Source organism: Diabrotica virgifera, chromosome 8 (assembly GCF_917563875.1).
Source record: "Diabrotica virgifera virgifera chromosome 8, PGI_DIABVI_V3a".
Lineage (NCBI taxonomy): Eukaryota > Metazoa > Arthropoda > Insecta > Coleoptera > Chrysomelidae > Diabrotica > Diabrotica virgifera.
Window position 1 is genome coordinate 220,931,482 of NC_065450.1, and position 15,888 is coordinate 220,947,369.

The 15,888-nt window shown below is 33.7% G+C and overlaps 2 protein-coding genes across 2 annotated transcripts; one reads left to right on the forward strand and one right to left on the reverse strand.

Annotated features, from left to right (window-relative positions):
• Positions 1–66: 66 nt before the first annotated feature.
• Positions 67–12,929, forward strand: LOC114334856 (cation-dependent mannose-6-phosphate receptor). Its single transcript, XM_028284967.2, has 5 exons — positions 67–420; positions 8,155–8,279; positions 8,390–8,471; positions 9,862–10,068; positions 12,477–12,929. The coding sequence occupies exons 1-5, from the start codon at positions 157–159 to the stop codon at positions 12,549–12,551; spliced, it is 753 nt and encodes a 250-aa protein (XP_028140768.2). The 5' UTR covers positions 67–156; the 3' UTR covers positions 12,552–12,929.
• Positions 12,930–13,106: 177 nt separating this feature from the next.
• On the reverse strand, positions 13,107–13,870 carry LOC126889606 (jerky protein-like). The gene has a single exon (XM_050658079.1). It carries the CDS (start codon positions 13,605–13,607, stop codon positions 13,251–13,253), a length of 357 nt encoding a protein of 118 aa, XP_050514036.1. The 5' UTR covers positions 13,608–13,870; the 3' UTR covers positions 13,107–13,250.
• Positions 13,871–15,888: the final 2,018 nt, after the last annotated feature.

Sequence of the window (15,888 nt, forward strand, 5' to 3'; positions counted from 1 at the left end):
GCCCATGGGAGCAAATGATGGCAAGTGATAAGTAAAACGAACGAACTGATATCATCTGATATTTATTATTAGACTTTTGGTTAACCTCTGTTCCTGTTGTTGATATTTCTGTATCAGTGATTTATCATTTTGTTTTTGTAAAGACAATGTAAGAAAATGATTAACGGTAGCAATAGTTTTTTCTTATTTTTTAGCACAGTAGTGTTTTTATGTAGCTCTAATGCCGATACGTGTATCAATCACGATCCGTGCCTTTGTCGAATCAATGAAAACGATAAAATAAACATATCAGCACTCTCAGAGGATATTAAGGCCCCAAAATATTTGAGCGACACCGATGGAAACTTAACTTACACATTTTTAGGTTGTAAAGATGAGATCTTTCCGACAGATGACAAAACACAACAATATAAGGGAACTGTAAGTAATTTATACACCTGTATTATAAATATTATATTTCATCAGGTTTTTCATCTATTATTATTTCCCCAATTACTATTCCCTAGTACTTGCATGGACTAATTCATATTTGTCATGATTTTTTTCTTCTTCATGATTGATATCCACTGCATATTGTTGATTTAATGTATCCTGTTTTCTGCTCATTTAGTACAATATGGTGCAATTGGTTCTGTTTCTCCCCATAAAAAGGATTAACCATTAACCAAAAGCTCAGGTAGTAATACATTTTTTATAGAAAAGTTTCTATTAGAATAAAATACATGAGAAGAATAGCTGGAGTTACGAAGTTTGAAAGATTTAGAAATGAAGATATATAATAATACTTTATTTGAAATAGGATAACCTAATATAAACATGCTAAAGTACATATAGTCAAAACAATACAAGTATTGATATAGTCCATAACATAATTTAAAAAGTAAAAAACTAAAACTAATTTAAAATGTCAATATCTAAAGCCACAAACATTTGATAATTTAAAATTTAAAAAGTAAAAAACTCAAACTAATTAAATATACATTTGATACATATACATATAAACATTTGAATAAAATACCAATGCGATTAATGTAAGCACAATAAGTACACATATAAGGCAACACAAATACATTCAACACATCTTATTCTCTATAATATATTTTTTTAAACTGTACTTGAATGTATTAATGTTTCTACAAGTTCTTAAATCGAGAGGTAGTTCATTATATTCTTTAAACCCTTTGCAAATTAAAGAATTCATCATAAAGCTATTTTTAAACTCAACAATATGTAGATTATTTGTACCCCTTGTATTATAATCATGTACATCTCTCTGAAAAGAAACATATTTTTGAAAGTAAGATGGAGCCAACGAGTTCAATATTTTATACACAAAAACCATGGTTAGGTAATGCAAACGTTGACGAACTGACAACCATTCAAGTGATTTTAACATAATCAATATTGGCGTTATTCTACTAGTTCTTAATATGATGCGCATCCCTCTATTTTGAAGTTTTTGTAACTGACTAATTTTATTAAGACTGAATAAATATACAATCGATGCACAGTAATCAAAGTGTGGCTGTATTATTGTATTATATACAGTTACTTTAGTCTCAGTCGACAGATTTTGAGCTATTCTGGTGAAAAAATACAATTTTTTTGAAATTTTTTTACTTATATACTCAAAATGTCCATCAAATGACAGCACGTTATCAAGCTGAAAACCTAAATATTTTGCCGTTTTTACAACTTTGATCTCTTCATTGTTAATGTGTAAATTAATCAGATTTAAATTTATTAAACTATACTTATATTTAGTAGTAAAAATAACAGCTTTGGTTTTATCAATATTTAGTTTTAATTTATTCATGTTGAGGTATTTATTAACTCGATCAAGTGTTCTGTTCATCTTCTCTACAGCATTCTCTAACTTAACATCACTACATGCTATCAAAGTATCATCAGCAAAAAGATTGATAAATTCACAATCCAAAAACAAATCTATATCATTTATATACAGTATGAAGAGGAGTGGTCCAAGGACACTACCTTGAGGTACCCCTACCAAAATGTCTTTCTCAGTCGATACTGTATTATTAAAACATACTTTTTGCCTGCGATTGCTTAGATAATCTTCAAACCAACTTAAAACCTTACCGGAAACTCCATATTGTTCAATTTTAGCTAATAAAATGTTTCTATCAATGGTTTCAAAAGCTCTTTTCAGATCCAAAAAAATTCCAATAGTATATTTACCATCTTTTATATCATTCTTTAGCTTGCAGATTGTTAGTTGTAATGCAGTTTCACAAGAATGGTTCTTTCTAAACCCAGATTGATTTTCTATTAAAATTGAATTCCTTTTTACATGTTCCATTAATTGCTCATAAACAACTAGCTCCAGGAGTTTCTCAATTGTCGGTAATGTATTAATAGGTCTAAATTCCTCAGCCTTATTTGTATTACTGATCTTTTGGATAGGAATAATTGTACTAGTTTTAAGCTGATTTGGCACCTTACCAGCATCCAGTGATGTATTAATTAAGTTTAGTATGATGTGACCAATTGTCTCATAAATTTCCTTTAACGTTCTACCATTTAAAATTTCATAGTTAGAATATTTATTATCCAACACATTCATAAATGAACCTAACTCTTTCAAAGTTAATTGTACAAAATTGTCAAATGGCAAATAAAGATTACAATTTACATTTATCCAATCATTAAAAAAATCTGCATGACTTACAATACTAGAAATACTCTCAACAAAATATTCATTAAAACCCATAGATATGTCCATACTGTCTCTTTTAACGGCTATTTCACCAGTGATGTTACATCGAAATTGAACACATTTAGGTGTATCTTTTGTATTTGTATTGACCAATTTTTTTAGTGTCTTCCACATTTTTTTAGGATTTGATCTATAATTATCTATTTGATTATAATAGTATGCAGATTTTTTGGACTTTAAAGTACTAACTACATCATTTCTATGTTTTTTGAAATTATTCCACATAACTTGTTTTTGTGTTTCATGACCACATGATTTGAAATTCTTATATGCATCATCACGAATTTTAATTTTTTTATAAACCTCATTATCAAACCATGGTAATTTGGGATTATGTTTACAAGTCTGAATAGGTGCATTATTATCAATTTCAATTTTACAATTTTCATGTATTTGTTGGTAGATAACATCCACATCAGTAGAATCCAAATTCCAGTTATATGAAATTAAGTTAGTTTTTATTTTCAAATAATTTTTTTCATTTAAATTTCTATATTGTTTAATAATCATATTAGATGTGGATTTCGTATTATTAAGATTTACTGATATTACTGAGTGATCACTAATTTTAGGAGAATCATGAACGTTGGATGTGATTTGATCCTCATTTGTAAGTACATAATCAACTAACGTTTTACTTGTATTTGTTATGCGTGTTGGTTTGTCTATTACCTGTCTTATACCATAGTTTGATAATAGGTTTTTAACCTTCCTAACATAAAAAGTATCAGCAAAAAAATTCAAATTAAAGTCACCGACTAACACAAAATTGTAATTCCTAGCAATAATACAATCACACATATTTTCAAAATCATCCAAGAACTTAGCATCAGAACTTGAAGGCGAATGATAGAGACAACCCACCAACCAAATAGATGATAAAAAGTTAATTTTAACAACCTTGCACCAATAATTTTTGTTCAGAACAAAAGTTTTCACAACAGAATACTCATAACTACTTTGAATATATATTAAGACTCCGCCAGTATGGCGACTAGTTGAATCACATCGAATGCATTTGTATTTTTCAATGTAAATTTCCTTCTCTTCAACATCAGAAGTTGTTCTAGTTTCGCTAAGTAGCAACACTTTAGGATTATAGCAAAGTAAACTTTGACATATTTGATCATAATTACCAATTATACTTTGAGCATTTACATATATAATATCCGTATTAACAGGTATACTCTGATAAATACTATTTACATTATTACAATAAGAAAGCTGTTGGTTTACTGTATTGGAAGTTGTTAGTTTTTTGCTGCCATTATTTTGGGTACCCCCTTAATATACCTAATGGTTAAGTTAGTCTCACCATTCGCAACCCTACTAGTTAACTCAGTTCTTACTTTCAAAAGATAATCACGTTGAAGTTTAGTTGAATCAGATTTTATCTGTAAATTACCTAACACAGTCTTATCAACTTTATTTTTATTTTTCAAAATATTAAGCACTTCTGTTTCAGAGTTTAATACTACTTTGATTAACCTAGGCTTAGCATTGACTACATTAGTTTTTTTGCCAAGACGAAAAACATGTTTTACATTCACACTACTGCAAATGGTAGTTAGAGCAGCTACAACTCTGCTATGATCATCAGCTTCTTTCTCATGGACTGTAGGCTTGGTAGATTCATCCAAATTGTAAATAATCAGATTACTTGATTTCTTTTTTCTTTCTTCCAATTCTTCCAGAAATGCATCAACGTTACTTTCCAATGGGCAGATGGAGTTAGTAGCATCTATCTTGACATGCTTACTGTTAGAACTAATGCTCGAAGACTCATTTGCGGCGGTAGTTAAATTATTAATTGTATCCTCAATTCTTATGATACGTTGTTCAATAGAAATGAATTTTCCCTGAGTGTTGGAGTTATGATCTTGAACAGCCTCCTCTAATACATTGATACGTTTTATAAGATCTGGAATCCCAATCACATTTTCTCGACATGGGGGGCAATAAAAAGGCATAACTCTAGATACCATCACTATAACACGAATTTCAGAAGAGGAGAGGTTGGAACACTTCTTGCAATAAATTCTTTTACATAGGTCACAAGGAAAACCAAACAATTCCGTTTTGCTTTCTTTAAACACACAATCATAATTACATTTAGCACATTTTCCTGTTGATCCCATGGTACTGGATTATTTAATAAAATTTATTCAAGTTCAAAATTGATACGCCACTGCCTTTTGAGTTCAGAACTCATTAACATAAACAAAACGAGTCAGAAATGACCTGGTTCACACCATAAAAATGAAATTAGTTTTTATATTGTTAAAAAGAATTACGTTAATTACCAGTTTAATGCAATGTAGACCATTAAAATAAAACTGTTTTACGAAGTTTTTCTGACCAGATGAAAGGTTATCACTTGTACTTTACTTTGATACCAAACTTAACTTTGATTATTAAGTATTTCCACACAAAAACTTGAATTTAGAGGAGCACAAAAATACACGTACTGTTTTGGTGACCGGTTTTTTCAAAAATTTGAAGGAGAAAGCTGAAATGCTTGAAAGCTTGAAATTTTTATAAGGAGAAAGCTGGAGCAAGAGCCAATAATGAGGAAGGTCGAAAACAAATAATTGAACTGGTTTGGCCACATAGAACAAATGGAGCAAAAGAGACTAACAAAGAAGGCACATGAAGCCAAAATTGGTAACAAAAGAAAAAAGGGAAGGCCGAGGAAGACATGGATGGACCAGATCCATGATATAGGTGAAAAGAGAGACATGACTACTGTAAGAGACATGAAGAACCTGGCCACCAATAGAAGTGCATGGAAGAAATGGATAATAGGCAGTACCCTACATCCAACGCCCTGAAGGGCACTAAGGATTATGAGCAAGAAGAAGAAGAGTGCACATATAAAAGAATCAAGATTATGTTTAATGAAGATGTCTTGAGAACTTAAATGGAATTATTCGAATACCAGCTGAGGAAACAGTCTCTATATTATTAAGGTTCTCAGATGTCAGCTGCTATTTTTAAAGCAGTAGTTCATCATCATCCCGTAGCGCTACAATCCTGGGTGGTTCCTGGCTGACTGTACAACTTTCTTCCAATTTGTTCGGTCTTCCATCTAACTAGGGTCAAATGGAATGTTCATTTTTCGGAGATCTGATTGGATGTGATCTCTCCATCGCATTCTGGGACGTCCGAGTGGAATCTAGAAGTCTTTTGCCTGTAGGAATCTCCTCCCATACCAGTCTTACAAGTGTCTCGTTATGAAGTCTGTGCACGTGGCCTGCCTATCTTAGTTGCTGTGATTTAATTTCTTGGACAATATCGGTGTCATTGTAGAGTGCTTTTAATTCGATGTTGGTTCTGATCCTATACTGGTTTGTGTTAATGTAGTGGTGAGGTCAGAAAATTTTTTTAAGTATTTTTCGTTCAAAACGTCTGAGCTTTTCTTTGTTTGATTTGGTCATGGTCCACGTTTTGCATCCATATGTTAGTACAGGTCTGACAATGGATTTATAGATTTTGATCGTGGAATTTCTTGTAAGATTTTTTGATTTTATAAGCTTATCCAGTGCGAATAGACAGCGATTTGCTGATTGGATTTTGTCTTTGTATTTCTTCAGTAACATCGTTGTCACCTGTGATTACGGCCTCCAGATACTTAAAACATTGTACTCTTTCAAAATTGAAGGTGTTGACTGTCACATTTTGTTCTATCCTGTCTCTTCGTGTCGTTCTATTTATACACATATATTTCGTCTTCTCTTCATTAATCCTCAGCCCTACTTCGCTTGTTGCTCTTTCCACTTTGTTGAAAATGTCTTTTATGGATAGGATGGAGTCTCCAACGAGATCAACTTGGGACCTTGAATCGATAGCAGTTCTGTTTTTATTTCGGCCGACCTCATGGCTTTCTCTAATACAAGGTTAAAAAGTAGTGGAGATAACGCATCACCCTGTTTGAGTCCACTGTTGATTTCAAACCTTTCATACAGTTTATTATTTACACATACTTTTGATATTCATCCGAATGAGTTTCTTTGATATTGAGAACTCCGCCATGGCATTCCATACTTGGCTTCTTTCTACGCTATCATATGCTGTCGAAAGTCTATGAAGAGATTGTGTATGGGTCAGTTATACCCATATCCCTTTTCTAGAAGCTGTCTCAGCGTGAATAGTTGATCTATTGTGGATCAGTTTGCCCTAAAACCGGCTTGATATTCTCCTAGGACATTTTCAGCATAGGGGGTTAGTCTACTAAGAATGATGTTTGAGAGGATTTTATATGCAGTGTTTAGGAGTGAAATTCCTCTATAATTCGCGCATTTTGTTTTGTCCCCTTTTTTGTGGATACACTATGCCATACGATAAATAAATAAATAAATGTGGATGGTCACTATGATATTTTCCTTCCATCTTGCTGGTAGCCTTTCTCCTAACCATATTTGTGTTATTAACTGGTGGATTTGGCGATGTAGTGCGTCTCCGCCATATTTCAGTTCTGCTGCTATCTCGCAGTAGTTGCTGTATACCAATATAAGCAGAGAAGTTTTATAGATTTGTAAACGATTCTTTTTAGATGTCAAATAATAAATTAAACTAATGTAATGAAAATTCCGGCTGACAACAGGACTGCACAACTGATACTAATATTTATGTTTAACAAGATTTCTCATCCAACAAAGAAAACATGCTTATTCCCAAAATCATCAAGACACCAATTCAGCTTATCACATTTCTGTAAACATATTTCAGTGAGTCTGAGAGTCATTAATGAATATAAACATTATATAAATCAGGAATTGATGAATTTAAATCAACTTTAAAAGTGAATATGGTTCTCAGTACTTGTAAATGTTCTTGATTCTTAGAAGTTCTTGAGTACTGCGTTCTCGATTCTTGAAATTTTCTGCCCATTACTAGTTTAGATGCAAAGTTTAGATGCATAGGTAAATAAAGTTAGAGTAAATTATAAATGACATAGAAATATGGATCATGGCAGAAAAAAACAATAAATCTTATCAATACCTTTGAAAGCAGAATTTTGTGACCCATTAGCAACATCGTTGTCTGGAAAATACTATTCAACTTTGTATTATATCAGTATTAAAAAGGATATAGCAAATTCTGCAGAAATACCAAGACTGCACTGGGCAGGTTATAAGAATGGATAATAATAGGATACCTAGTGAATGCTTAGAATAACTATGGTAGCACATCAGTCAGTGGGAAGAATAATAAAGAGGGGGCTAGACAAAGTGAGCAGCTATTTTATAGACATGATATGTTTTTAATCAAACTTAATGAATATGCACTTTCAGTATTCATGGTTATTCTTCTTTTATGAATATCTTTTATGTTTTTTCCTTAATTACCCATTTTTTTTTTAAGAGCAACTGAAATAAAAGATGAATTTTAAAATATATATTTTTTATTTTCAGTTAATATTGACCAACCGCACTTGGGACTTTAATAAAACCAAAAACATTTATGACGTTATAGGAAGTTCTGCTTTGGCCCGTTTTAGTAAAGATGATGATGGATATATGCTGACATATGCCAATGGGTGAGTATAAGTTTCCCTGGAATATTATGTCTTTTTGTTTTATAAATTTGATCACTTACTGTTTCTTTATACATACCTACTATGGATTCTTTACAAGCTTTCATTTTTAGCTCTGAACCTCAAGCTATAATAACGCTTCTTTGCAATAGTTATAAAGAACCATATCTTAAGATCACTGATCTACAAAAACTGGTAAGTCATCCTCAATTTACATAATTTAATAATAATTCAAAAATGTAATTTTTATTTTTTTTTTCCTTTTGCTGTGGCTGTGGCATAGTTTTAACATTACATATTTTCACAAAACAAAGAAAAACCAATTTAAAATCAAAGTTAGTTGGGAAGAACATTCATCATCATCAAGGCCTTTAATTCCTGATGGAATGTTTGCCGCTCTTACTTAGAGTTATTTTATTAGTTTATTGCAGTGAATAAGTCCACATTCTTCTTGTGTATTGACATAGTTTGTTGTATAACTTGGCTTTCGTTACAATTTTCTTTCGCTTATTTAGATCTGTGCATAGGTGGATCTGTGGCTACCAAAAAGAGCACTGAATGCTAGAATGCAGGTAAAGAGACCGGTTGGAAAGCCAAGAAAGCGCTGGGAAGACACAGTAAACAGCGACGCACAAGCCCTTTTAGGAGTCCGTGTATGGAGAAGAGCAGCCACAGACAAACATGGATGGAGGCAAAAAATAAAGGAGGCCAAGGCTCAATTTGGACTGTAGTGCTGTAGAAGAAGAAGAAGATAGGTCTCTCTAGTTTCTCACTTTCAGGATTTTGATATCTCTCATGACCTGATCCTCCCGTCTCTCTATAGGTCTTCCCCTTGGTCTTTCAGGTTCTGGCTTCTTCTTCTGCGGCTCTACAGCGCAAATTGAGCCTTGGCCTCCTTTATTTTTTACCTCCACCCTTGCTTGTCTGAGGCTGCTCTTCTCCATACACGGACTCCTAAAAGGGCTTGTGCGTCGCTGTTTACTGTGTCTCCCAGCGCTTTCTTGGCTTTCCAACCAGTCTCTTTCCCTTCATTCTAGCATTCAGTGCTCTTTTTGGTAGCCTATCCTCTCCCATTCTTATCACATGTCCGGCCCATTGCAATCTTTCTATTCTAATGAAGTCTGACAGGGGTGCTTCTTTATAAAGTTGATAAAGTTCGTTGTTGTATCGACTTCTGAAGATTCCGTTTTCCCTCATAGGTCCTAGTATTCTCCTCAGTACTTTCCTTTCGAATGTGTCGAGTTTGTTTTTGGATGTTTCTTTCAGGACCCAGGCTTCACTGCCATAGCATGTGGTCGAATTAAAGTTTTATAGATTCTCATCTTTGTATTTCGGTGGACACTTTTAGATTTTAGCACAGTATTTAGCACAGATTTTAACACAGCTCGATTTAGGTTCTGGCTTCCTTCTGGTGATTTTTCCTTCCCAAATCCCCAAACATTTTTCCTTCTCTCTATGTGTCCCAGCCATCTGTCTCTGTGCTTTAATAAGTCTAACTATATCTTCTCCTTTCATTATATCTCTTATTTCATAGTTCATTCTACATATTAACGGTTTAATATTTGATTTTATGAATTTATTTCAGAGTCTAGTCTTGTCGTCTCCCAAGCTGTGCATACAAACCGAAGAACATGGAATGAGTGGCGGTTCAGTTTTTCTGTTAATTTTCTTTATAGTTGCTGGCGTTTACTTTGTGGGTGGAGCTGCCCTAATGTACTTCATTAGAGGTGCTCGAGGAGTAGAAATGATCCCTAATATTGATTTCTGGAGAAATCTGCCAGGATTGATCAAGGTAAGTTATGAAATGTATTTATATCTGTATATATAGTATACTCTCTCTCTCTATAACGAACACAGGTTCGTTATAGAGAGAGTATACTGTATATTCGTGTATAACGAACAGGTATATGTATACCTGTTTTTGGCGGTGACGACTATAAATAAATACCCAAGCTGCCTATACACAGAAATGCCTGAAATATGTGTGTTTATCGAGGCCAGTGATGTAATAAACTCCACCGCCTGTCAACTTCTCTCTTTTTATTCACATACTCGTTTTCAAAAGCTCCTTTCAAACAATATTTGGCATCTTATATTTTGCTCGGAATGGCTTCACTATATAGGAAGTTAATGTTTCAGAAAACTACATATTCATATGTATGCACAATATTATTGTTTTTTGATATAACGAGATCGGCTTATAACAAGGTAATTAGTCTGTCATTTCAGTTCTCGTTATAGGGGGAGTCTGCTGTATGTATTTATCTATACAGGGTGTGGCGCGACAAGTTTTGACTAAAAGTAATGGCAGATACAGTTATGTTAAAAATCTGAAATTACGAAGTTTTAGGACACTGAGTTGAAACTATTGGGACCGTGCAAGTTCGGCAAAGCGACACCTATTTCTACGCTCAGCAACTTTATTCGCACTTTTAATTATATTGGCCAATTGTATTAGTCCTGGTTAGGGGCCATTCAATAACGCAGGTTGGGGAGGGGGGGGTAAAAATCTTCAAAATTTGCGTTACGCAATAGTTAAACGCCCATTAGAGTGCGTTACGTAGGGGGGGGTCACAAATCTTAAAAAATCGCGTTACGAAATACTTGAACGCTCCCTTACTGGATAATTGTCAAGGCCATAGAAAAAAAAATAATAAGAAGAAAAAATTAGATTCAGGTTATGTTATTAAAACGTAAACATGTAATAAATAAAACACGTATGTAATAAATAAAATTAGTTATTAAAATGCAGTACTGCAAGCAAAATACAATTAATTAAATTTACCCTTATATAATAATTGCATATCATATCAATAGGGAGTTTTTGTTGCTACGTAACGTAACGCATCTCCGTATACGTAAAGCAACTAACGTGTCGTAGAGGATGAATGTTAAAATAGGTAGTTTTTGTAACTGCCTTAACGTAACGTAAAGCAAATCGTAAAGTCATTTTTAAATTCCGTTGACATTAAAAAAATAAAACAATGTTCACACAATATACAATTAATATACAAATGTAAAAAAAGATAAATGAATGATGAAATTGTATAGTTTTAATTGCTTCTATTTAAATATAAAAATATTATTTTTCCTTAGGTTAAATTTTTTTTATTTTTGTTTATACCTACTTTTTAGTTGTAAATTATTGTACCTACATCAGAACTCCAGTATAATGTAAATAGTTTGGTAATATTTATTTGAAAATTTTACTGAAACTAAGTCATTTGTTTATCTAGTTATTAATTGTGGTGATCACTGTATTTCTTAAATTAATACAAGATTTGTTTGCTTTGCTTTATTAATAGACAACTTAAACACAATAAAATTTTAAATCTATTATGAAGTTCCAATTTCCAATTACAAACAAAGAATAATTTTACTCACAAACCAATAACCAATATAACCTTAAAATGTTTATAAACGGGTAGTACGCTGATGAAATGTTCATTTGGTATTTAATCGGGCAAGATCCTCGTGTGCATTCGGTGACTTTCGTCTCGATAGGGATGCGTTCTCACGTACGTATCAGAGCGTTACTTTAATGCGCAAGCGTATATGTCAAAAAGATGCGTTACGTTTACGTATTTGTGTGCACAAAAACTCCCTAATATTGTGGAGCAATATATAATTTTTCTTCTTCAGTGACAGTAGGTATGAAATATACGTCAATTTGACAATTGTTGTAGATTTTATGATAGATAAAGTAGATTTTATGCGTAGATTCATCACTATGGATGAGGCTTGAGCCCATCAGCATGATCCTAAATCAAAACAAGAGGCAAAGAGTAATTTGAACCTGGTTCTTCGTTTGAAGATTGGTTCTTTTTCTGATTCTTTTTTGTGGATTGCGTACTTGCAAACTGGTAAAACAATAAATCCTGAATATTATTGTAACCTTTTAGACCAGCTGAAGGAAATAATTCGTGAAAAAAGACTCCGTTTGCAGAAGAAAAAAATATTTTTCATCAGGTTAATGCACCGTGTCATATGAGCATTTTAACAATGCATAAAATCCATGAATTAAAGTTCGAATTGTTAGACCATCCACCCTAGTCATCAGATTTGGCCCCTAGCGACTTCCATCCGTTTCAATACCTAAAAAAAATCATACGTGGAAAACTTATTAATGAGCCTTATTAATTATATTACGATTGTTGTATGTTAAGTATGTTGTACAATAATTTTGTATTTATGTTTCAGGACGGATTGATATTTTTGCTCTCAGGTTGTAAGCCTAATTTTGTAACAACGGCAGAAACCTACGATAGAATATAATTAGTGTAATTATCGGTGTAAGGCTTGACTGAATCGATCGAATGTTGTTATATTTTTGTTAATGAACACAAATGAATGGTTGAGTAACTCAGTTAAATATATTGTAGCTTATCCTTTTTTGCACAGTGGTACACTTTTTTATGCAGAATATATATTTCAGAAGTTTCTACTCCAGCGTTTTCGTAAGAATGTTTACCGACTAAAACGTTTTGATATTCGATGTTTATAAAATCGCGTGATACTCAGATTGCCTGACTCTGTATCAAAATATAATAAGAAGTGACTTATTCAACTTACCGTTTGTGATTTTTAATTCATTAGTTATGTGTAAATTTAATGTAGATAATGAAACTTAATAAATGTGATTTAATAATATAACTTTTATTGTATACTTAACCTTCGGACAAAAACCAAGTGGGCTTTGGTGACAATAAAATAAACAAAACTTGGAGCATAATGTTGGCCAAACAGTTGGGTAAAAGTTGGCTCCCACAGGGAGCATTGATATCAGAGAAGGTGTGCGACAGGGGTGTGTTCTCTCCCCTCTCCTTTTTATTACAGTGGAACCTCGTTAACTCGGATTAATCGGGACCGCGGCCGATCCGGGTTATCGAAAATCCGGGTTAGCCGGAGAAAATGGTAAAAATTAACAAAATACGGTATACTTACAGATAGTTGGCGTATTCCATGACGTTTTTTCTATCTATTCAGCCAACCTTGACTCGCAGTGAAATTTGGTTCACAATCAGGCAACATTTTATTCAGCTTGAGTACTGATTCTTGAATAAATGGTCCAGACACTGGTAAACCACGTTCGCATTCCGTACAAAACCACACATACAAAGTGTCGTCGAGAGTCTCATTTTTAGCTTTGTTAGCTTTGCGCCGATTGTCCAAACTGTCTTTTGTTATCATTTTGAAACAAAATTCTTCGATTTTAGTTCTGTTTTTCTTCCAATCCGATACTGTAGATGTACCGACACCATATGATGCTGCAATTGTTTTTGAAGATTCGCCTTTATCAATTCTACCTAATGCTTCTAGTTTCTTTTCCATTGTCACTACAACATGTTTACGTTTTGTTGCCCTTACGTAGACAAAAAAACACGCAAACACAAAATCTGAATAGATTTACGAACGATTACAGAACGGAAGCGAACAATACGACTGTACTACACACAATACGGTCTCAATCGCAACGATATTATGTTATTTAGTAACAGTGAAGACTAAGACCATTGTTTAAAAAATAATTTTTTAATAGTCTTTTAGTCTTTTTTAAACAATGCTAAGACAGTTTGAAATAAATAAAGGATACTACAGGTCCTTGTTGTTTCCGATAACACGACAATGAACGTCGTGTGCCATGAGTCATTTTTACTATCATATATGTAGTTCTAATTACACAAATACCCATTATCTCTCAAATATTATATTACATACATTTTTATTGTTGAAATGTTTGTCTGGGTTAGCCGGACTAGCACTGGATGAAGCAAACGAAGGTATAAAAATCAATGGAGAATTAACATCAGAATTGAGAGCAGGACCGGACCCGGAAGAAGAAGACACTCATGGCTTCGGGACTTGCGCCAATGGTTTGGACTAACATCGATGGAGTTATTCAGGAACGCCGCAGGAAAAATTAAAATTGCTATGATAGCCAACGGACAAGGCACATGAAGAAGAAGAAAGGAGTGTAATGACTTGTTTACCGGTGGAATAAGCACACACGCAGCTACGAGACCATGAAAACTAAGAACGACACAATGGCTGACTCCGTTGAAAGTCTAGCTTGTACTACTGTATTCACTGTAATGACCGGCTCGGTAGGTCCAAGGGATCATATCTCTTGAATCTTTTCGATTGTTGATGGTTAAGAAGATCGACTGAATGGGGAATAAACTGGAAGAGGAAATATTTACCCATCATAGACACATCCTATTCAAGATAAGAGAGAACATAAAGAAAACTAACGATGGTAGAAAAACGAAACACATCGATAGGCAGTAGCTAAAAAAAGAAATCGGAGCAATGGAAAAAATATCCCAACAATTATGAAGAGGGATGCAAAAAAATCAAAGATCTGGCCAGAAGGTGCTGCCCACAAGGCAGAAGAATAAGCAGCCGCCCATATTGATGGACAGACAACGTAGAGGAGATAAGAAGAGGATACATTGAACTGAGAAGAAAAGTCACTAGAGACAAAAAAAACCAACTGGTGGAGGAAGAGGCAGAGCTGTTAAAAACTTCAACGAAAGAACTCGAGTTCCAATATCTTAGAGGAAATAAACAATGAAAAGCAAAGGCGCTGGGTAGAAAGATGTACGAGAACCTCTAGAATGACCTTTGGGGTGATGCGTACAAGATAGTTACCAAAAATTTCAAAGGAAAGATCCTTAAAAAAGGAGAGAGCCGGTAGAAGAGCTATTACCACAGAGAGAGATAAAGAAATTCACACTTTTGCATGTAGAAATGCCGGCAGCAGACTTCTCTACAGAGGAGTTGATGGAAGCGGGGAAAGCACCTGGAGCCGACAGAGTTCTATAAGAAAGATGATCATAGAGAAGAAAGCACCATGGGTGAAAGAAATCATTCTTCTTCTTAAAGTGCCCTCTCCTCAATGGACGTTGGCTACTACAATTGCAATATCTTCTTTGTCTTCAGCTGTTCAAAATTTAGCCCTGCCCATTGTCGGATGTTTCTGGGCCACGATAGTATTTTCCTTTCACTATAAGTTGAGCATATTGATACTTATTATTTCTCAGTATGTGGCCTAGGTATGATGTTTTTCTAACTTCCACTATATTGAAAAATTGTCTTTCCTTGCCTGTTCTATGCAGCACTTCTTTATTTGAGGTATACGATGTCCATGAAATTTTGAGGATTCTGCGATAGATCCACGTTTCAAATGCCCCCAATTTATTTACGGTTGATGTTTTAAGGGTCTATGTTCTAACTGCATAGAGAAGAGTCGACCAGACGTAGCATTTTGATAAACGTAGTCGAATTTCGAGTTTTATTCGAGAATCACAAAGCAGTTTTTTGATTTTTTCGAAAGATTTTCTGCCCTGTTCTATTCTCGATCTTATTTCTAGATCAGGATTTAGGCTGCTATTGATCCAACATCCCAGGTACTTAAATCTGTTGACCTGTTCTAAAATGTGCCCATTTATTGTGCAACGTTGAGGTACTTTTTGGTTTTTTTCGGATTGACATCACTGTCAAATATCAAACATTCATTATTCATATCCGATATTTAACAGTATATTTTTATCACCCCGTATATTACATGAACCAATTTGTTATTATATTTAACCATGTGCGGGATATACAG

Coding starts and splice junctions, on each gene's coding strand:
- LOC114334856 (XM_028284967.2), top strand. CDS start 157: ATGATTAACGGTAGCAATAGTTTTTTCTTATTTTTTAGCACAGTAGTG. Junction 8,280..8,389: donor ATGCTGACATATGCCAATGG/GTGAGTATAAGT, acceptor TTTCATTTTTAG/CTCTGAACCTCAAGCTATAA. Junction 10,069..12,476: donor ATCTGCCAGGATTGATCAAG/GTAAGTTATGAA, acceptor TTTATGTTTCAG/GACGGATTGATATTTTTGCT.
- LOC126889606 (XM_050658079.1), bottom strand. CDS start 13,607: ATGGAAAAGAAACTAGAAGCATTAGGTAGAATTGATAAAGGCGAATCT.